Source organism: Narcine bancroftii, chromosome 3 (assembly GCF_036971445.1).
Source record: "Narcine bancroftii isolate sNarBan1 chromosome 3, sNarBan1.hap1, whole genome shotgun sequence".
Lineage (NCBI taxonomy): Eukaryota > Metazoa > Chordata > Chondrichthyes > Torpediniformes > Narcinidae > Narcine > Narcine bancroftii.
Window position 1 is genome coordinate 246,008,720 of NC_091471.1, and position 23,084 is coordinate 246,031,803.

The 23,084-nt window shown below is 41.6% G+C and overlaps 1 protein-coding gene across 9 annotated transcripts in view; it reads right to left on the reverse strand.

The window, feature by feature from the left end:
• Nucleotides 1-361: 361 nt before the first annotated feature.
• Nucleotides 362-23,084, reverse strand: part of LOC138758456 (BTB/POZ domain-containing protein 8-like) — a 69,262-nt gene continuing 46,539 nt past the window's right edge. For all 9 annotated transcript variants that reach the window (XM_069927397.1, XM_069927396.1, XM_069927394.1 and 6 more), the window contains 3 exons: nt 18,732-18,901; nt 5,127-7,376; nt 362-2,330 (listed from right to left, as the gene is read on the reverse strand). In XM_069927397.1, the coding sequence (XP_069783498.1) occupies nt 1,873-2,330; nt 5,127-7,376; nt 18,732-18,901 (2,878 nt within the window). In that variant the 3' untranslated portion in view covers nt 362-1,872. The remainder of the gene's footprint in view (nt 2,331-5,126; nt 7,377-18,731; nt 18,902-23,084) is intronic.

The following is a 23,084-nucleotide window of genomic DNA, read 5'->3' on the forward strand; positions in this document are numbered from 1 at the left end:
GAAGGAATGGGATACAGGTTGCCCAGCACAGCTTCTACTTGAGATAATGGGTTTGGTCATGCAAGGTGAACCAGAGAATGGTTTTGATATTCCACTTTATGGTGTTATCATGTGTTATATTTTGCTGCCAGATACGCAAGATCTTTAATAAGACAAACCAAAACCATTACTTCAGTCGGGATGTCTAATCAGTGAACAGAAAGTCCAAATGCCATTTTAGAATTATTAAAGTAATTTGTACTTAAAGGTTGAAGAAAAGGTATTCCAACATTTATGTTCAAAATTTGATAGTACATTGCAATATTTTGGAATCACTTTGAGGTTGACAGTACCTTGCCCAAAAGAACCACTACAATTCAAATTAAACCAGTTCCAACTTTAATGTAAACAAAATCCCCAAGTTCCAGGCAGGTGGGGAAACAATCCTCTCCAACACAAGGGGAATGTACAGCAATCTCCAAAATATTGAGAATATTTCTAGAAGCAGTTCAATTTTAGGACTTCTGTCAACCAATAATTAAAAAAAAACATGCTGGAAATTCACAATTAAACCCGTGTCAATACATCAGAAGTCAGCTTCATGCAGCAAAGATGACAAGACACCAAGGACAGTTAGTGCATCTTCAGCCATGTGGACATCAACTGGTCCTGTGCAAACTTCCACACTTCGGACAAGGAATTGTGACCAATCCTTCAGCTCAGCAAGTCTAATGATACCAACCTCACCAGAATCAGCTCCACATTTGCAAAAACATGTTTTTGTCTTTATTTTAAAAAAGTCAAATAGGATTTGTAAGACTATCAGGCAGGTGTAAAATTGCAGGAAGGTCACCAGCCAGGCCAACGTTGTTCGTTTATACATGACTCCAAAACAGTAGTTGTGTTGGTCAACAGAACATGCTAAAACCACTCTACAACTACAAATAGCAATTTGAGCTGTCGTGGAAGGCAAGGTTTCATATTTGCATGCATTTTAAGTTTCATTCTTCCCTGCACATTTTTTTTTTTTTTAAAAAAAGGACACTTGTTTCATTTATTCACCTTCTGGAAAAAAAACATTGGTAGCTCAGTTATTTTGGAGATGCCCAAAAATAAAACAAACAGACCTCAAGGTGAATGCTCACTGAACCAACCAGAGAGGCAGGTACAACATCATGGCTTCAAAAATCTTCCCATCTAAAAAATAAAGCACCACTTATTTAAAGAGCCTTTTTTTTTAAAAAAAAACAGCTAAAGAATATACAAGTCCACTCAAGCTTAAAGACAGGCTCCATCAATTTCATTTCAGTTTTGAACCCACAGAGTGATTAAAATTGAAAGCTGCACATTAAAAAAAAAATGGCCAAGTCCACACAAATTCCAAAAACAGTGCAGTCGTACAACTCTTGGAACAGACCAACTACTCACAGGTTAGATGCTCCATTAAAAAAACAGTTCAAAACTAGGTTGTCCATCCTTATCCCAAGCTTCAGACTACAAACAGTACCACCTGAGCAAAGATTGTACTTTTGCCACAAAAAAAATAGATTGATGACAAAAGACTAGTTTATTAACAAAGTGTAGAACACTCAAGTTTCTTGCAATTAAGTTTTCATAAGTTTAGACTCCAGGTAAAGAATTGTACATTGTGGCAGTTCAACAACTTCCAAACCAATGTTAAATTGCAGATTCAGGTCCAAACCCATTAGAATAATTCAGTAGTATTTTTTTTTTAAATCCCTTGAAGTTACAATATTGGAGAATGTCTCAAAACTCAGTCCACTGATAGCAAGATCATAGCAAAATAATCTTCAGGCTTGAGAAAGTATGATCTGCCTCACGCTTCCAATATCAAACTTAATGATGTTTCAAGCAAGATAGGCAATGCCTGGGCTAATGATGAGTCTCCAGTTCCACCACCGTCCATTCCCCTTGAGAAGATGAGAGATCTTCAGGAGAGAAGCTAGTTACGGATGTGATGCTGGCTGTGGTGTCATCCAGCGGCGAAATAAGATCAGTCCATTTGCTCAGCTCTGCCTGGTCAACCATTACCTTGCTTTGTAGCTTGATGCCATCACCAGAAAGCAGAAGTGTGTGGTTAATCAACTGCTGGACAACTTCCACTGGCTCAATCTGCAGGGACAAAACTCTGTCGTTGGGAGCTTCAACGAGTTCAAGGCCTGGGAGATCCAGTTTCTGAAATTCTTCATTTTCACAGTCATCTTCAAGTCTGGTCTCCTCACACTGTGCAGTTTCCACTTCGTAGATTGTAGAAAGGACAGGCGGAAGCATTGGCGTAATCCAAGGCATACAGTGTGTCTGTAGTGTTTTTTCACCCACATTCATGATGCCTGCAATAGGTGACAGTACTTGAAGTTTTTTGGGGAAAATAAATAGCACAGCCCTTCTTGCATGCAATCTACAACTAAAGTTTTGACGCTTGCAGAGTAAAAGTGAACAGGACCAAGACGACACTTCGTACAAACCAGATGTTGAATTTCTTGCACAACACTTGCCTATCGACTAAGACACACACACTAGAGCTGGACCAAAGGGAAAGTTCTGTTGTTTGGTTACCACCAAGCCCTCAAATACTCCTGTAATTGGCATACAATAATAGGGTGTTTTCAAATGGGATTTTTTTTTTTAAAACTAGAATGGAACAGGCTCAAAAGTAGGAGGTTTTCCTGGGTACACTGGTGTTCCCTCAGTTTCCAATCTGGAACAGCTCTCACGGCTTCAGATCGAAACTCCAAACAAGCCAAGAAGAAAAAAGTAATAAATATGGAAGAAACTTGATTCCTGATCAACAGTAGCACAAAACAAGACACGTTTTGGACAGGTAGCTAGAACACTGAACTTGTCTGTCAGCACACTCGATACAGTAGTTATTCCACTCGTGACCACTTTGGTTACACAGTTTCTACTCGAGTGCACTTGGTCCCAAACTTCAAGTAGCTTCACATCAGGAAATCTGCCAAGTGGTCATTTTAAATTTCAAATTTAACCATACAGCACGGGAACAGGCCCCTTTCGTCCACAAGCCCAATGGCACCCAAATTGACCTACAATCCCTGGTTAATTTTGAATAGTGGGTGGAAACCCGAGCACCAGGCCACGGGGAGACGGTACAAACTCAATACAGACAGCATGGGATTCAAACCTTATTCAATGGCACTATAACAGTGTTGGGTTAATCGCTATGCTAACCATGCCACCCCTAACTCTTTCCCGCCCCCCCCCCACCCCCACTAACTATGCCAGCCATGTTTGGAAGGAGGCAGCTACAAAACTCCAAAATCCAGCCACCAAGTTCCAGAGGAACCTTCTTTCTAGAAGCTCATCAACCTGAAATTGTCTTATCTCGGGACCTAAGCAGGTTTGGGCCTGGTCAGTACTTGGAGGGGAGTCCAATGAGAAACACTAAATGCTGTAGGTTTCTGGGAGGGGCGCTGGACAAAGTGGTGACTCTCTGTCCGCCTTACGGTAGACAAAAGTTAAAGAATTTCATGCATGCTACATTCTAAACTTAGTATCACGTGACAATAAGGGAACCTGAAGGAAACTGTTACCTGGACTAAAATGATAACAATGTTAAGATTAAGTTTTCCTTCAAGAGCAAGAGGGGGGGGAAAAAAAAAAATCAGGGGCAAATGCATGAGATTTAATGCCAAATTTTCCCCATGTTTCCCCAGAGAGATTAAAAGCAGAATTTTCATCCCATGGAATGGTCACAAATAGAAAAGCTTCAAAGAGGGGCCTGGTGCAACTAGGAAGGGAGAAAAAATAGAACATTTTCAGAGACACATTTGTTGAACAGGAAGATACATCCGAGAACACAGGCCTCACACTAGTGTAGTCGTTCCTGCTGGAGGGCTTGGAACTGGTACAAAAATGTTCTCAAACTTCATGGGCTACAAAACCCATCCACCATTCCAGTGTTAAACACATTTGCAACACTGCCCTATTCCAAATTTAGTTTCTAAAAAACTGCTTGGGAGTTTTGTTGAGCATCTCTGCTCTGTCCGTAGCAATAGCGTGGACCACACATTTCAATTCCCCGTCAGATTCCCTTGCTGTCGTGACTGTCCATGAAACCCACCCCCCCGCAAATTGAAGGAACAGCACCTCATCTTCTGTCTGGGCACCCTCCAACCAGATGGCACTAACATGGACTTCTCCATTTTCCATTAAACCTCCACTCCCCCTCGTCACTTTTCCCCCAGCTCTGCCTCTCTTCCCTTGCCCCTGTCTCCTATCACGGAGCCAAACATCAATCCTCCCCTTTCTTCTCATCATATTCAATTAATATCTTTTGTGGGTCTAGACTCGCTCCCCCCACCCCTCCTCTCATCATTCTCAGACTAACACCTTTGATTATACCTCAGGCCCGAACGTCTTTACCTCCCTTGGACTCAGTGACACCAGCTGAGTTCCTCCTGTATCTGAGCATTTTTTTTTTTTTAAAACCTACAAACCCCACCTCAAATCCTCAATCCCTAAGTATTTGCAATCAGCCACCCCATTTAAACAAGAGCTGTTTTTCTCTCTTTAAAGCACATCCCCAAATATCCAGCTATGCTAATCAGCTCCTCCCCCACACATAGAAGGGGCATCAGAATTCCCCCTTCACTTCCGATTACATAAGTAACATTACACAAAATTACACAGTACAAAGGCTGTATTGACTCTTGCACTCAGGTCAGTTCACAGACAAGGAATTAGATTCCAGCGAGCATTAAAAGCAAGACGACCGTTTGAGGGCGCACAGAGCGTCCACTTGAACAGGCTTCAAGGTTCCACATGACCTGACCCATCCAACACCACCCTCCCTGCAATGCACTCAAAGCCGGTCAGCTCCATCATGTAACACACAACACTTTATTAGTCAACATCAAACAGATCGTTTACAGAATTTTCTGTGCTCTGCACGGTCGTTTCCGCAGTTCCAGTCGTGACAAGCAAGAACATTCAAGTTCAGTTTAAAAATTGAGTTCAGGCACATGATCAGTGTGGGATAGTTAAGCTGCACATAGTCCAAGTCACAGGCATGCATGTTGTTTACACGTATCTATTGCACAGACCACAAGACCTGGGGAAGATGGCATTTTTTCAAAAGCAACATTTAATCAAACTCTATACATTACCTGTCAATAGGTTATCATTCTTTTCATAAAGAGGGCAGGTTTGCGGCTGCAGGCAGCCTCCTTCGGCATTATTGACAGCATTGTTCAGCTCTTGCAATTTAGCCAAATCCTCACCAAAGCAGTCTGTAGGATGGTCCGCTCCTGGCATCTCCACATTGCCGGACAGTGGATCATCGCTCAACTCATCGGAACCGCCTTCTCCCTGGTTTTGCGCACTTGGTCGACTTGAAGTCCCTTTGGGGGGACTTCCAGTGGAGCACTTGTTCTCGGAAGGACAGCCAGTCTCAGTGGAGGGGCTCACTTCAGGTCGCCAGGCTTGGCTGTCAGTCACAGTGGGCAGGTCATCAGAGAAGCCCGCTTGCAACTCCGAGTCGTGGAGAAGGCGATTTGGAAGAGCCGAGGACGCTGTGGGGTCCAACTGCCCAAATTCTGGAGAGGCAGCAGTAGCGGCCTCAGAGGCGCCAAGCTCTTCGATTTCATCCAGAGCCCGGAGAGTGGAGGGTTTGAACTGGGGGGAGCTGAACGAAAGGGCAAGGGCTTCAGTTTTCAATTCATTTGCAGCTTTGTCCTCAAATACAGGGTTATCAATCCCTTCCAATCCCCGTTGGCTTGTTTTCCCACCCACGCTTTCAAGATCAGCCTCGCAAGGATCTTCATCCTCTGAAGACACAAGGGGTTCGGTTGAAGAGCCTTCAAGCAGATCTGCTGGCAGAGTCTCTGGCTCATAATCCCCCCTTTCCAGGTGAATCCCTAAATCTTGCTCCACAAGGTCTAGTCGGCAAAGCTCCCCTCTTTGGGGAATGAAATTTTCAGCAGAGTCAATTTTCTCCGATTTGGACTCCACTCCTGAGCTACTATTGTTATCCTTCAGTTCTTCAGGAGTGGTGGCAATACTGCTGCTCTTCCCCGCCAGATCTGGACCACTCAGTGTGCTCGACCTGGACACCCCCTTGCCTTCCTGCAAATCTTCCGGCGGAATCCCCAGTTTCGAACAGTTCTCATTTTCAGCAGGACTTTCCAAATGCATGGACACCTTGCAGCTTTCCACAGCCAGATTGCACGGTTGAATGACCACATCTTGGTCACGAGTGGAGAGTCCTTCTGGATGGAGTTCCTGAGGAAGAGGAGATTCTGCCTCTTCAGAGTACTCACACATGCTCAGCTTCACATGCCCTGTATTTCTGTTGAACTCTGGAGAGCTTTCTACCGAGGAGATCCCCATCATTGGCGCCTTATGATCTGCTGGGTCCTCCAGTATCGGTGTGTGGATTACATCATCCTCAATTACTGGTACACATTGTGGCAAACTCCCGAGGGGAGTATTCAGAGCACTAGGATCCACATTGGACAGAGTGCCTTCAGAATGTGCGACAGTAGAATCCACTTGGGGAATTGGTTGGTCAAGCAGAACATGCACTTCCGTGTCACCATCTTTGAAGTTCATCTCTCCACCAGCGCCAGTCACATTTTCATCCTTGCCGATCTGTTGCATTTCAACATCGTTCAAATTGACCATCTTGGCAACATCATCTTCACTTCCAACAATACCTCCTCCACTTTCTATTTTAACACTGTCATTTTGGTCAGAATTCACCTCCCCTTCACTTAATCGACCGGACAATTCCACAGATCCCAAATGTTCTATGTTCTCTACTGCTTCAAGTGTTCCCAGACACTCACTCCCTTGGGGCTCACCACTTACCGTCTTCCCATCTGCAGAGACCACCTTGTCGGGCAGGTCAAGACAAGAAGAGGGCCTGCTCTCGGTGGTCTGACACCTTTGGGGATCCCAAGCCATATTTTCAATGGAGGGTGCCACAGGCAAACCTCCGCCGGCAGCACACGCCCTGGGCAAAGCCCTGGTGGCAGTGCCTGCATCCCCCACCCCAGGCTTGGTAGCAGCAGCCCCCACGTCAAGGCTGTTCTGCAAGGACTTCAATCTCTCAACATTATTTTCAGATGGAGTCTTCCTGGAAGTCATCGTCTTATTTAACAGAGACCGTTTCTCATTTGCTTTTGATTTCTTAATTGAGTAGAGAACAGAGCCCTCCAAACTCTTAGATGGATCTGGCTGTGCTCCCCTTCCTGGTTGTCCAGGGGTCTTGGCTTTCATTCTTGTAACCAAGCATTTCTCAGTAGGAGTCCCCTCTGAAGACTTCAACTTTGGTTTTGTTGGCCTGGCAACAGTCGTGGTCTTGCTCACTCCCAGACTTGGATTTTTCTTTTGCTGGGAAGAGTCAAAAGTCATATCTGGAGAGATGGAAGACAAAACAAGCCAAATTATTAATCCATGAACTAGTCCCAGGAACAAGCAATTCAACTAGGTAGCTACTGTCACACAAACGAAGATGTCACCAATGATACCACAATCCAAATTCTTCCCGCCCCCCCACACAACCAAAGACAGACATCAACTTGACCTAGAGAGGAGTCACGTGATGGAGTAGTGGCCGGACGGTAAACTCCAGCCCTCTCCAGAAAAGTCGGAAAAAATAAAGGAAAACACAAAGGAACAAAAATAAAAATTAAAGTAAAGTGAGTATAAAGGTGGAAAGAAGATGGCGACGATAAAAGAAAAATCGAAACCAACGGTAAGAAGAGAGGAAGAAAAGACAACGGAAGAAGAAGGAGAAGGCCTTACCTGTTCGAAGAGGCCCGCGGTGGAGAGAGAAACCCGCTCCCTCAGGTCGGTAGAAAGTGGACTACAAAAATGGCTCGCTGAGCCGAGTAAAAGTGCGCAACCGCGCATGCAAAAAAACACACCGACAGGAGGGGTGACCAGCTGGGGAGTCGATCTCCACAGCCGGCAATGACAGCTACAGAACAGCAGCAGCAAGAGGAGAACATAGAAGACAACGAAAACAAGAAAGAAGAGAAGAAAAAGAAAACAAAGAAACAACAGATGGCCAACCCAGAGGAAGAAGAGGAAGAGTACAGTGAAATGGAAGAAGGGAAATGCAAGACAATGGATATACTTTCTCTTATTAAAGAATACATGGAGTCATTTAAAGAATGGCAGGCGCAAGAATTTAATAATTTAAGAAGAATAAACAATACAGAAGAGAAAATGAATAAAATAGATATGACCTTATCAGAAATGGGAAAAAGAATGGACAAGGTGGAAGAACGAGAAGCAGCAGTAGAAATGGAGGTAGAGGACTTAAAAAAGAAATTAGAGGAATCTAATAAAAAAGTTAAAGAGACACAAGAGCTGTTAGCTCAGAAAATAGATATAATGGAAAATTATAACAGAAGAAATAACAAAAATAGTGGGCCTTAAGGAAGATGAAGAAGGCAAGAATATGAGAGAGTTTATAAAAGATTGGATCCCCAGGATCCTAGGATGTCCAAAACTACAGCAAGAAATGGAAATAGAAAGGGCACATAGAGCATTGGCCTTTAAACCACAACCACAACAAAAGCCAAGATCTATTTTAGTAAAATTCCTAAGATATACTACAAGAGAAAAGATACTGGAGAAAACAATGGAAAAAGTAAGAGAGGACAACAAGCCACTGGAGTACAAAGGGCGAAAAATCTTCATTTATCCAGATATAAGTTTTGAACTCCTGAAGAAGAGAAAGGAGTTCAATACAGCAAAGGCGATATTATGGAAGAAAGGGTATAAATTTATACTAAAGCATCCAGCGGTATTTCTATCTTATTTATCCCCAATCTCCCCTTCACCTCCTGAGTTGTCCTTTATCCCTTGTCGGACAACCACATCTCCCCTCTCCATTTGGATTTGCGAATCCACTCGCAAGCGTCAACTGATTTTGCAGTGACCGCTATTTCCCCCCACCCCGCCTCCCCCAGAAAAGATTTCACTTTTCATATGTCACAAAGGTCCCTCTTTTAATTCCCTCCTTATTCTCTCTATTCCATTACCTTCCCTTATTAATTCTTGTCTATACTATCTATATTTTCCTCTAAGTACAGATACATTCATGTATGCTCATTGTCTCTATTCACTCTTATACCTCTTTACCTGCATACATATCAGTCGTGATCATTTTAACTCTCATTACCCGTCTTCCTCCCTCAGTCTATTTTTGTAATTGTTCTGCAAATTTTCGTGCTTCTTCTGGATCCGAGAATAGTCTGTTTTGTTGTCCTGGAATAAATATTTTCAATACCGCTGGATGCTTTAGTATAAATTTATACCCTTTCTTCCATAAAATCGCCTTTGCTGTATTGAACTCTTTTCTCTTCTTTAGGAGTTCAAAACTTATATCTGGATAAATGAAGATTTTTTGCCCTTTATACTCCAGTGGTTTGTTGCCCTCTCTTACTTTTTCCATTGTCTTCTCCAGTACCTTTTCTCTTGTAGTATATCTTAGGAATTTTACTACAATAGATCTTGGTTTTTGTTGTGGTTGTGGTTTAGAGGCCAATACTCTATGTCCCCTTTCTATTTCCATTTCATGCTGTAGTTCTGGACATCCTAGGGTCTTAGGGATCCACTCTTTTATAAACTCCCTCATATTCTTGCCTTCTTCATCTTCCTTAAGGCCCACTATCTTTATGTTATTTCTTCTGTTATGGTTTTCCATTGTATCTATTTTTTGAGCTAGTAGTTCTTGTGTCTCTTTAGTTTTTTTATTAGATTTCTCTAATTTCTTTTTTAAGTCTTCTACCTCCATTTCTGCTGCTACTGCCCGCTCTTCCATCTTGTCCATTTTTTTTCCCATTTCTGTTAAGGTCATCTCCATTTTAATTATTTTCTCTTCTGTGTTGTTTATTCTTTTTCTTAAATCCTTAAATTCCTGTGTTTGCCATTCTTTAAATGACTCCATGTATCCTTTAATAAGAGCAAGTATATCCTTTACCTTGCCTATCTTTTCTTCTTCTATTTCACCATACTCTTCCTCTTCTTCTTCCTCTGGGTTGACCATCTGTTGTTTCTTTGTTGCCCTTTCCTCCTCTTCTTTCTTGTTTCTATTGTCTTCTGTGGTCTCTTCTTGCTGCAGGTGTTCTGCAGCTGTCGTTGCCGGCTGTGGAGATCGACTCCCCAGCTGGTCCCCCCTCCCGTCGGTGTGTTTTTTTTCATTCGCATCGCGCATGCGCGAAACTTCGCGCATGCGCGGTTGCGCACTTTTGCTCGGCTCTGCGAGCCATTTTTGTAGTCCATTATTTACCGACCTGAGGGAGCGGGTTTCTCTCTCCGCAGCGGGCCTCTTCGGACAGGTAAGGCCTTCACCTTTTTCCTCCTTTGTCTTCTCTTCCTCTCTTCTTACCGTTGCTTTCGACTTTTCTTTTTTTGTCGCCATCTTCTTTCCACCTTTATACTCACTTTTCTGTAACTTTTATTTCTGTGCCTTTGTGTTTTCTCTTGTTTTTCCCGACTTTTCTGGAGAGGGCTGGAGTTCACCGTCCGGCCACTACTCCATCACGTGACTCCTCCCCTGCATCCAGCGGTATTGAAAATATTTATTCCAGGACAGCAAAACAGACTATTCTCGGATCCAGAGGAAGCACGAAAATTTGCAGAACAATTACAAAATAGACTGAGAGATGAAGACGTATAGCGAGAGTACAAAAGACTGCGAACTAAAAAGACACAAGTTTTGAACTCCTGAAGAAGAGGAAGGAGTTCAATACAGCGAAAACGATGTTATGGAAAAAAACTATTCTCGGATCCAGAGGAAGCAAGGAAATTTGCAGAACAACTACAAAACAAGCAGAGAGATGAAGACATGTAATAAGAGTAAAAATGACCACGATTTATATGTATGTGGGTAAAGAGGTATATGTGTGTACATGTATAATGTGCATACATGAATGTATCTGTATTTAGAGGAAAATATAGATAGCATAGACAAGAATTAATAAGGGAAGGAAATGGAATAGAGGGAATAAGGAGGGAATTAAAAGAGTGACCTTTGTTACATATGGAAAGTGAAATCTTTTCTGGGGGGGCTGGGTGGAGAGGAGTTACGATCACTGCAAAATCAGATGACGCTTGCGAATGAATTCGCAAATCCAAATGGAGAGGGGAGATGTGGTTGTCCGACAAGGGATAAAGGACAACTCAGGAGGGGAAGGGGAGATTGGGGCTAAAGAAGTTTTAAATAGGAGAATAAGGAAAATGTTTGATATTTTAGGAATGTTGTCTCACAAAGGGTTCAAAACAAGAAAACAGAAATGGATAAGAAGGAAAGGTAATGATGGAGAAACGGAAAGGGAAGATAAACAAAGTATAAAATGGCTACGTTGAACTATATGACTTTAAATATTAATGGAATACATAACCAAATTAAAAGGAAGAAACTGCTAAATTTACTGAAAAAATAAAAAATTGATATAGCATTTGTGCAAGAAACACATTTAACTGAATTGGAGCACAAGAAATTTAAGAGAGATTGGGTAGGACACGTAACAGCAGCATTGTATAATTCAAAAGCAAGAGGAGTAGCTATATTAATTAGTAAAAATGTGCCATTTAAAATAGAAGAGGAAATAATAGATCCAGCAGGGAGATATGTAATGATAAAATGTCAGATATATTCGGAGTTTTGGCATCTACTCAATGTATATTCACCTAACGAAGAAGATCAAAAGTTTATGCAAGATATCTTTTTGAAGATAGCAGATACGCGAGGGAACACATTAATAGGAGGGGATTTCAACCTGAATTTGGATTCAAATATGGACAAAACTGGGAAAAAAATTAACAGAAAGAACAAAGTAACCAAATTTATAATTAAAATCGATGGAAGAAATGCAACACCCAAAGGAAAAGGAATATTCATATTACTCGGCTAGACATAAAACATACTCAAGAATAGACCTATTTTTGTTATCAGCTCGTATGCAAGATAGAGTAAAAAAAAACAGAATATAAAGCTAGAATACTATCGGACCATTCACCCTTAATATTGACAGTAAAGTTAGAGGACATCCCTCCAAGAATGTATAGATGGAGATTAAACCCCATGTTACTTAAAAGGCAGGATTTTAGAGAATTTATTGAAAAACAAATTAAAATGTATTTTGAAATAAATACGAAATCAGTGAAAGGTAAGTTTATACTATGGGATGCAATGAAAGCATTCATTAGAGGGCAAATAATAAGTTATGTAACCAAGATGAAGAAGGACTATAATCAGGAAACAGAGCAGTTGGAAAGGGAAATAATAAATATAGAAAAAGAATTAGCAATAAAGGAAGATACAACTAAAAGAAGAGAATTTGCGGATAAAAAAATAAAATATTAAACACTACAAAGATACAAGGTGGAGAAGAATATAATGAAGACAAAACAGAAATATTATGAACTAGGTGAAAAAACGCACAAAATCCTAGCATGGCAGCTTAAGACAGAACAAGCTAAGAAAATGGTATTGGCATCAAGGAAAAAAGGCAAACAAATTACATATAATCTAAAAGAAATTAAGGAAAACTTTAGAGAATTCTATGAACAATTATACCGAACTGAAAACGAAGGGAAAGAAGGGAAAATAGATGAATTTCTAACTAAAATTGAACTACCAAAACTACAAATAGAGGAACAAAATAAATTAACAGAGCCATTTGGAATAGTAGAAATACAAGAGATAATAAAAAAATTACCAAATAATAAGACACCAGGAGAGGATGGATTCCCAATAGAATTCTATAAAACATTTAAAGACTTATTAATTCCGCCCCTCCTGGAAGTAATCAACCAGATTGATAAAACACAAAGCTTACCAGATTCATGTAAAACAGCAATAATTACAGTAATACTAAAGCAAGGGAAAGATCCACTCACACCAGCGTCATATAGACCAATATCTTTACTTAACACAGATTATAAGATAATAGCTAAACTATTAGCAAACAGGTTAGCAGAGTATGTACCGAAAATGGTAAATCTAGACCAAACTGGATTTATCAAAAAAAGACGCACAACAGACAACATTTGTAAATTTATTAACTTAATTCATGCAGTAGAAGGGAATAAAGCGCCAACAGTAGCAGTTGCTTTAGACGCAGAGAAGGCCTTTGACAGAGTAGAATGGAATTATTTGTTCAAAGTATTGCAAAAATTCAGTTTACCAGAGAAGTATATTAATTGGATTAAAGCATTATATAAGGGACCACTAGCGAAAGTGACAGTAAATGGACATGTATCAAAGCAATTTAACTTAAGCAGGTCAACAAGGCAGGGATGCCCACTATCACCTTTATTGTTTACGTTAGCTATAGAAACACTAGCAGAATTGATAAGAACAGAAAATAATATAAAAGGGATAAAAATAAAAGACAAGGAATATAAAATCAGTTTATTTGCAGATGATGTTATAGTGTACTTAACAGAACCAGAACTATCAATAAAAGAATTATCTAAGAAACTGAAGGAATATGGAGAAGTGTCGGGTTACAAGATCAACGTAAATAAAAGTGAAGCAATGCCTATGAATAATGCGGATTTCTCAAAATTTAAGAAGGAATCACCATTTAGATGGCAAATGCAAGTAATAAGATACCTAGGTGTACAAATAAATAAAAATCTCGGCCAACTATATAAACTCAATTATTATCCACTCATGAAAAAATTACAGGACGATTTAGAGCATTGGAAAGATTTACCACTAACACTAATAGGAAGGATAAACTGTATTAAAATGAACATTTTTCCAAGGATATTATACCTATTTCAGGCATTGCCAATACAACTGACAGAGAAATTCTTCAAGGAGTTAAAGAAAATAATAAGGAGATTTTTATGGAAAGGGGGGGAAACTGAGGATAGCACTAGATAAATTAACAGAATGGTATAAACAAGGAGGCTTACAACTGCCAAACTTTAAAAATTATTATAGAGCCGCACAATTAAGATACCTATCAGATTTTTATCAAACAAGGGAAAAGCCAGATTGGACCAGATTAGAATTAGATAAAATAGGGGAAAAGATACCTGAACACATATTATATAAATGGGATGAAAAATTGGTACAACATAGAAGTTCTCCAGTATTACATCATCTACTCAATATTTGGAAGAAGATTCATGTAGAAATAAAACAAATTATCAATTGCCAAAACTAATTTTGACGCAAAACAAGTTACTCCCTTTTACAATAGATAACCTTTCCTTTAGAGAATGGGAGAAAAAAGGGATTAAAAGAATAGAAAATTGTTTTCCAGGAAATAGATTGTTATCCTTTGAACAAATGAAAGATAAATACAATATAACTCAAGATACAGCGCTGGCATATTACCAATTGAGATCCTACTTGAAGGATAAAGTAGGAAGCAGTTTGAGTTTGCCAGAGGGAAGTAACTTTGAATATGTGATTACAGATACAATGATAATCAAAAGATTTATAACAAATATGTATATTAAACTGCAAGAAAAGGAGAATGAGGAAACAAATGGTAAAACTAAACAAAAATGGGAACAAGATTTAAATATAAAGATAAAAAAGGAAACATGGGAGAAGTTATGTTCTGGAACGATGAGAAATACAATAAATATGAGGTTACGTATGATACAATATAACTGGATACACAGGCTATACATTACACCTCAAAAGTTAAATAAATGGGACCCAACAGTATCTGATAGATGTTTGATGTAAAAAAGAAATGGGAACAACAATTCATGCAATCTGGACATGTGAGAAAGTAGAAAAATTTTGGGAAGATCTAAATCAGATATTAAATAAAATAACAGAAAACAATATACCAAAGAATCCAGAGATCTTCCTCCTAAGTAACATAAAAAACAAAGAATTTGGAATTGATTTGGAGGATGCACAAAAAAGATTTGTTAAGATAGCTCTAGCCGTAGCAAAAAAAATGTATTATGTCAACCTGGAAATTGGAAGATAATTTGAAAATACAACAATGGTATATAGAAATGAATAAATGTATTCCATTAGAAAAAATAACATATAGTTTAAGAAATAATATTGAAATATTCGAACAAATATGGGAGCCTTACATGAAACACAATAGCGAAAACCTACCGGGGACAATCACTACCTAAGTTAACGGAAGGAAAAAGAAATGAAAAGAACTGACTCAGTGGAATTTCTGGTGTATTTTTATTGAATGACAACATTATCTGACTGGTTTAATGTATCCTAGATTTTGTACCTTAAATGGACGGGAGGGGGGAGGTAGGGAGGGTGGGATGGGAGGAAGGAGGGGGGGGGAGAAAATGGCACTGTATATGTGTGAAAAGGAAAAAGTGTGTATCATGGTTAATGTGATTTATGGTGTGAAAAATAAAAAATTGGAAAAAAAAACTTGACCTAGAACCCAAACTTATGCCCTTAGGTCTAGGTACTTTTACAAGCAAAGAAAAAGTCCTTTAATCAAAGATTTTTCAGAAAATTCTGGAGGAACTTGGGTCAAGTCGCATCTGTGGTCGCAAAAGGATAGTTAACACTTCAAACCTTTCCATAAACAGCAGAAAACAACAAGAGGTCTTAAATTTAAGTTCAAAAAATCATTCTGCAGAGAATGTTTCCCCACAGCAATCCCCCCCACCTCCCACCCCACAAACATACGTTAGAATTATAAAATGGAGACATCCAGCCCTTCTGGCTCACGAGGTCATGTCACTCACGATACCCCAATTAACCCACAACCCCCATAAGTTTTTGGAGGGGGAGGAAACCCACACAGACACAGGGAGAACATAAACTCCCTCCAGACAGTGCCCAGGTTGCTGGTGCTATCATGGAATTGCATTATCCGCTACACTAACAGAGCAGTCCTTCAAAATTCACATTTTAGGAAGGATGTGGAAGGTTGGGAGAGAGAGCAGAGGGGATTTACCAGCAGGTTGCTTGTATTAAAGTACACATCTTATGAGGCAAGGTTAAGAGAACCTTTGGAGCGAAGAACGAGAGGTGACTTGATCGAGGTCCTCAAGATGGGTACTGGGTTGTGGTGGAGGCTGGTACAATAGGGACTTTTAAAGGACTCCTTGACAGGCAATTTGGTGCAAGAAAAATTGAGGATTTTAGGTAGGGAAGGTTTAGTTTATTGAGTAGGTTTAAGAGTTTGCACAACATCATGGGTCAAAGGGCCTGTCCTGGGCTGTAATGCTCCTTCCCCAATGGAATACTCAACTGTCTGCTTTCAATGGGTGTCTCCCTACAACTGACTATTGTCCTCAAACCTCAGTGTGACATCAATGGCTTCCTTAAAGGCCCGCCATCAGTTTTTATGCAGGGATCAACGAACCAAAGACTTTACACACACTTTTTTTTATTTATTGTTGTAAGGTGGTTTATATGAATGTTTGCCCAGTGACGCTGCCGCAAAACTACGAATTTCACGGCAATAAAATTCTGATCGTCGTCCCTTTACCTCCACAGAGGGTGTTGGACACAAAATACCTCCAAAGGCAATAAAATTCTGATCATCATCCCTTTACCTCCACAGAGGGTGTTGGACACAAAATACCTCCAACTGTTTATGTTCCTGCATCTGTGAATCCTTAAAACAAAATCTTTAATCTTATGAACATGAGGAAATACAGGCCTACAACACACCCTCAATTTTTTTTTGTGATGCAATCACTGATCAAGCCGTACAACACTAGGCCATACAATACTAAAAGGATTGCAGGTGGCACATTAGTTTACACTGGGGCTGACTGAAACTCCAGGTGTACAGGAGTGAGCTAGATCAGCTAGTTGAGTGGTGTCGAGACAACAATCTTGCTAGCAAAAGTCAAGAAGCTGATTGTGGACTTCAGGGAGGGGGGAAAAAAAATCAAAAAAAAAATCAGGAGAACATGAACCAGCCCTCATTGAGGATTCAAGAATTTCAAATTCCTGGGTTGTCAACATATGAAGATCTATCCTGGGGCCTCTATGTCAATCATGAAGGCTGCTCGCTAGCGGCTATACTTCATGAGGAGCTTGGGTACGTCACCAAAGACTTCTGCAAACTTCTCCAGGTGTACCGTGAAGAGCATTCTGACTGGTTCATCGCTACCTGGTACGGAGGTGCCATTGCATAGGATTGGGGAGGGGGGAAACGACTCCAGAGGGGTTGTTAACTCAGTCTGCGACATCATAGGTGCCAGACTTCATTCCATCAAGGACGCCTACAAGAAGCGGTGTCTGAAGAAAGCAGCCTCCATCCTCAAGGACCCCCACCACCCAGGCCATCCCCTCCTCACTCTGCTACCATCAGGAAGGAGGTACACGAGCATGCAGCCACGCAAGAACGGCTTCTTTCCCCTCTGCCGTCAGATTTCTGAATGGACAAGGAACCACAGACACCACCCCACTTTATCCTATTCTCTCGCACTATTTATGAAATGTAATTTATAGCAAGATTTGCACGGTAATGCAGCCACACAATAACAATCGTGACAATAGATTTAATTCTAATCTTGGAAAGATAACCTCTGTTTCAATGCACTGTGCCAGGTGCTAGGACTAGAAGCATAAAGGCTCCGATAGCTCAGTGGTTAGACCACTGGTCTTGATAAACCAGGGATCGTGAGTTCATTCCTCGTTGGAGCCCCATTCCTGTGAGGGGCAATGGACAAAGTGGAGACACTCGGTCTTAAAGAATTTCATGCATGTTACACAAAACTCAGCAAGTGGAGGTAGGAGGAATAGAATCTGGATGAGTACAGTCATAGAGGCTGAGAGTAGCAGGGGTTACAGATGGGGAGCAGCAAGAGAGAACCCCACAGAACGCCCTTTGGAGAGCAAATGAGAACTTCTTTAAGGCAGGCATCACTCAGAGTAGTCAGAAGTGAAGCAAAACACTCAGTAACAGGCCACTTTAGCCCATTAATGTGTGCTACCCAATTTAAAACAGTGGGAGGAAACTGAAGCCCATGGGGGGAATACCCACACAGACACAGGGAGAACATACAAGCTCCTTACAGACAACACGGGATTAGAACCCCGGTCTCGATCGCTAGTCCTGTAAAGGTGTGGTGCTCACCCGCTACGCCAGTTTTTTTTTTACTTCATGTATGTCATGTGACAATAATAGAACCTTCTACCTTTACACCAGACATGTATCAAGGTCATAAAGACCATTGCACATGTCTTTTCTCAAAGAATTGTGTGGTGTCAAGGCACAGAAGCCACAAATTATTAAGCATATGGCCATCAAACTGGCTTCAGAGAAGAGTTGTAGGGGCAGCACGGTGGGTGTAGCGGCTAGTACCACGCCTTTACAGCACCAGTGATCCAGACTGGAGTTTGAAACCTGCATTGTCTGTAAGAAGTTTGCATGCTCTCTCCGTGTCTGCATGGGTTCACCCCCCCTGTCCCCGGGGGTCTCCAGTTTCCTCCCACCACGGGTATAGGTTAATTGGGTAGCACTGACTCGTGGGCTAAAATGGCCTGTTACCGTTCTGTCTAAAACTTTTCTTAAATTGTAAAAAATGTCAAACTGGATCAGATGTTCGAGAGGAGTGCAGAGAAAACTCTGCAGGCAGGGTGAAACCCAGTTCGACTGCATCCCTCAAGCAGGTAAAATGTATAAATCTTGCAATCATAGTACACAATGACCTAATAAGGCCAATTTAATCCAACAACAGCCTTTCACACTGGCCAACATTCCCACTCAATGGGCAATGATGTTAAAAATCCACATCCAGGCTATCTGTAAAAGAGCTTGGTTTCCCACCTTTCCTGCTGGAGGCAGGGACGAGTTTCGGTGGTCTGGCTCCTACAGACGCAATGCCAGGTTTGTTCGTTCGAGCAGAAGTCAAGTGTTCATTGGAAGGTCTAGAAATTGGCTGCTTTCTTACTGCACTGGCACTCGGTCTGTTTGATGTAGCCATTGTGTTGATGGGTCTTGGAAGGGAAAGGAGAAAGGATCAGAGTTAAAGATGCCATACATTCATAGTGGTATACATCCTAGACTAGATAAAGAATCGAACTGTACAAGACATGACCCAGAAGAGAGGGGGGAGTTAAGATACGCACTGCTTCGCAGGGTCTTACTGCCCAGTCTTGATGCTGATGGGTCCGCACAGGCTTTGAACGGCCTGGAAAAGGGAGCTGATGGCATCTGCTGACTTTCGTGTTTCACAGAGAGAATTTAAAGTTTACCATAGTACCTCATGTTGATTTAAAAAACTATTCCAGACAATTAAAGTGCAATGGAATTAAGTATCTCATTTGTTTAATCAGGATTTGCTTTGTGCTTTTTTGTTTTTGACTGACATTTACGGCCTCGTGATCAAGTCTTTGGTCTTGCAACTCAAGTCATATTGAATTATATGGGAACAACTAAAGAATTTTATAGAGCACGTGGGATAGGTGCTTTTTCCACTTTTGTACTTCTTAGCAATAATTTTATTTACAATAAACTAAATGTTGGTAAAAAAAAAAAGGAGCTGATGGATTTTTTGACATCCTGTAACTACGGAGATCTATGCGCAAGATGGCAGCACTTGTGCTGGACAGCGGACCTCACGGGTTTGCAACCTCTTTTTGAGGGAGTGGGGGGTGGAGGTAGTGGACTGGCGCGGAGTATCAGACATGGAGGAACACCTCCAGCCTGGGAGAGGACCATGGCAGCGGCCTCAGCAGCTGAAAGATCCACACAGGCTATGGGCAACTTCTGCTCAAAGGACTCGCACCAATCAATGGGCTGCTGGAGACTGGCTCATGGATAGCAGATACTGGGGCCAGGATTGGAGAGGGAGCCGAGGGTAAGAAAGGGGCCTGATCGCATCGGAGGTTTGGATCTGGAGCTCAGGTTGCCAATTGGATTGAACTGGTCAGTGCGGCTGCGGAAGGCAAATCCACAGATGTGAAAGAACAAGTTTAATGAATATGATTAACAAACGGTTAATTAATGAGTTGAGAAAAGAGTCGCCCTGTAGCATTGTTGAGAATGCATTGGCCTTCCCTGTGCTGTAGTAAGATAGCAACCAACAGCTCAAAGAACGTACTAAAAGAAAGTAAACCAAGGACACCCTGACATTTCCCAGCTTGTCTGCAGACACCACAAGGGAACATATTGTTGTAAGACCAGGGATCGCCAGCTGTGTGAAACTTGGAGGGTCTCATGCAGACCCCTGCTTAAGGGTATATAAAAATGTGATGAGCACTCTGTATGCTTTGAGTGGTAAAAACACAAACACTGGAGAAAATCCACAGGTCAAACAGCACCTTTACGTAGCAACAGTAAAGCCACATCACCAATATTTGAGCCCTTCATCAAGGTATCAAGTTATTGAACTCTATTTGTACCCCTCACTCCCGCTAGCATTATCAAGGCTGAATAAAGGAAACTGTTGTACACTTGATTGGTTCTGCTGACAATGCAGGCTGACCTTCACACGGACATTCAGCGTCCCTGTCCAGGATCCCCAATGATAAGGCTCCCTCCACTGTTCATGGCAACACTACTTGCCTTTACAGCAGACAAAAGTTGATAGTGTAGGTTACATTTTTTTGTATTATTACGTCAATAAAAGGAACTTAGAATTGGGACTGCCCATAAAGGACACTCCCGACTGGGCTTGCCGCAGAGCAATACAGGGAGAATTTGTATTCACAGCCCCACAACCTCACCCCAATCCTCTACCTGAACGACCGGTTAACCCGATGGAATGGTTCCTTCAGCACGAATTCTGCCTCACCCACACCATTTCATCGCACTTCACCCGACCCTCACACTATTCTCCACAAGACCACTCAAAACCATTTTCCATATCCCGACTTTTCCTGTCATTGCTCAGCTGACTGCGCATGTACCTGGGTAAGCAACAGGCTAATCATTACTTCCATCGTTTCCATGTTCTCATTTCCCACTTGGCCATTATCACAGTGTCTGATATGGTTCATTAATTTAAGCTTTTACCAGTTGGATTTAATTTCCTCCAGCATGAAGTGACCCCTCTTTTGCTATCAGACTTCTGCTGTTTGCGCTTCAAGATGCTCTGAAGTCCTGCTAAAGTATTTACCTATTGACTGTATGGAAGATGTTTCTGTACAACAGACACCAAATATACTTCATCAAGCCTCGGGATTTCCAGTTACAAAAGCTTATTTTCCCTCCTCAAAAGTCTAATGCAGTGGTTCTCAACCTTTTTCTTTCCACTCACATACCACTGCAAGTAATCCCTATGCCATCAGTGTTCTGTAATTAGTAAGGGATTGCTTACGGTGGGATGTGGGTAGAAAGAAAGTCACTTGTGTTAATCGTTCCTAATGGACTCATTATGTGTGTGGTTTCAGAACTCCAAAGGAAATGGGCCAATGACAATTTTTCTCCAGCAAAATATTTCACTAACAATTGGGTCTAGAGCAGTGATTCTCAACCTTCCCTTCCCACTCACATATCACCTTAAGCAATCCCTTACTAATCACAGAACACCGAAGGCATCGGTATTACTTAAAGTGGGATGTGAGTGGAAAGAGAAAGGTTGAGAACCACTGGTGCATTCCAGTTGTATCAGCCCCCAACTCACTCATCATTTCTATCTACAAGGTCATCCCACCCTTCCCTCTCACCGGCTTCCTTCCCTCCACACCAAGTCCTGATTCAGGGTCACGGCACGAAACATCAACTATCCTTTTCCCTCTGCAGATGCTGCCGGAACCATCGAGTGGTTCCAGTAATTTGAGCATATGCAATATAACCAAATTCAAATGCAAAACTGAGCTTCCCTGCTCTTCTGCCTTGGGGCCTGAAGATGGTGCTGTTTCTCACTCCACCATTGACAGATGGGCGATTCGGACAATGGACAAGGTGCACAATAGTTCCCCATTTCAACTGTTGTTTGGAGAAAGGGTGAACATTTACTCCATTACAGCGCCAGCGATTCAGGTTCAAATACGGCACTGTCTGTAAGGAGTTTGTACATTCTCCCTGTGTCTGCACGGGTTTCCTACCACCTTTCAAAATGCACAGGGATCATGGGTCAATTGAGCAGCACAGAAGGGCTTGTTACCATGATGTCTAAATTTAAAATTTCGCTATTCCCATACTGATTAAAGGTTACCAATCATCCAGGTTTCAAGCAGATTTGTATTCAAGAAAAAAAAAAATTGTGCATTGCTTCAAAGGTTGGGAGCACTGCTCGAGAGTCCAGAATAGCCACTCCAATATTCAAAAGACCATTTACTCAAGTTCCAGAAGTACCTTCACACCTGGACTTGGCCCAATGACAACAACTGCTGGGACTTCAACAGCATTTACATTATTTGCTCCTGATACCACGGTCGTCAGTGAATCACAAACAGAAATAAGGAAGGAGAGAGATCAATGTTAGCAAAACTAAGGAGTGTTTGTGGATTTCAGGAGGGGGGGGGGGTTAAAAAAAATCAAGAGAACACATACCAGTCCTTATTCGAGGGGTCAGCAACGGAAAGGGTCAAGAGCTTCAAGTTCCTGGGTGTCAACATTTCTGAGAATCTGTCCTGCGGCCTCCATGTCAATGCAATCACAAAGGCGGCTCGCCTGTGGCTATACATTGTGAGGAGATTTGTAGGTCACTGAAGACGCTCGTAAACTTCTACAGATGTACTGTGGAGAGCATCACTGTCTGGTATGGAGCTGCCAATGGCACGGGCATCAGTCTTCACTCCATCGAGGAGATCTACAACCCTCTTTCCTCAATGACCTCAAGGACCGCCACCACCCTCTTCAGAGTCACCATCAGTAAGGAGGTACGAGAGAGCCGGAGGACAAACACCCAGCTTCTTCCCTTCTACCATCAGATTTCTAAATGGACAATGAACCCCAGACACGACCTCACTTTCTTACTTTTCTCTGCACCATTTATTTTTAAAATGTAATCTTACAGCAATATTTTGCACCGTGATGCCACCTCAAAAGGAATTTTGTCACATTCACGACGATACAGATTCTGATTCCGATGACTGCTACGGCCAGTGGTGAACCCTCTGACAGGAGTCAACAGGTAGATATCAAGTTGATAATGAGATGGGCCTGATCAGCCATGAAATATTTGCAAATTAGATCAATTCCCTCCCTGTCGCATTTTTAAACGTTCAATTA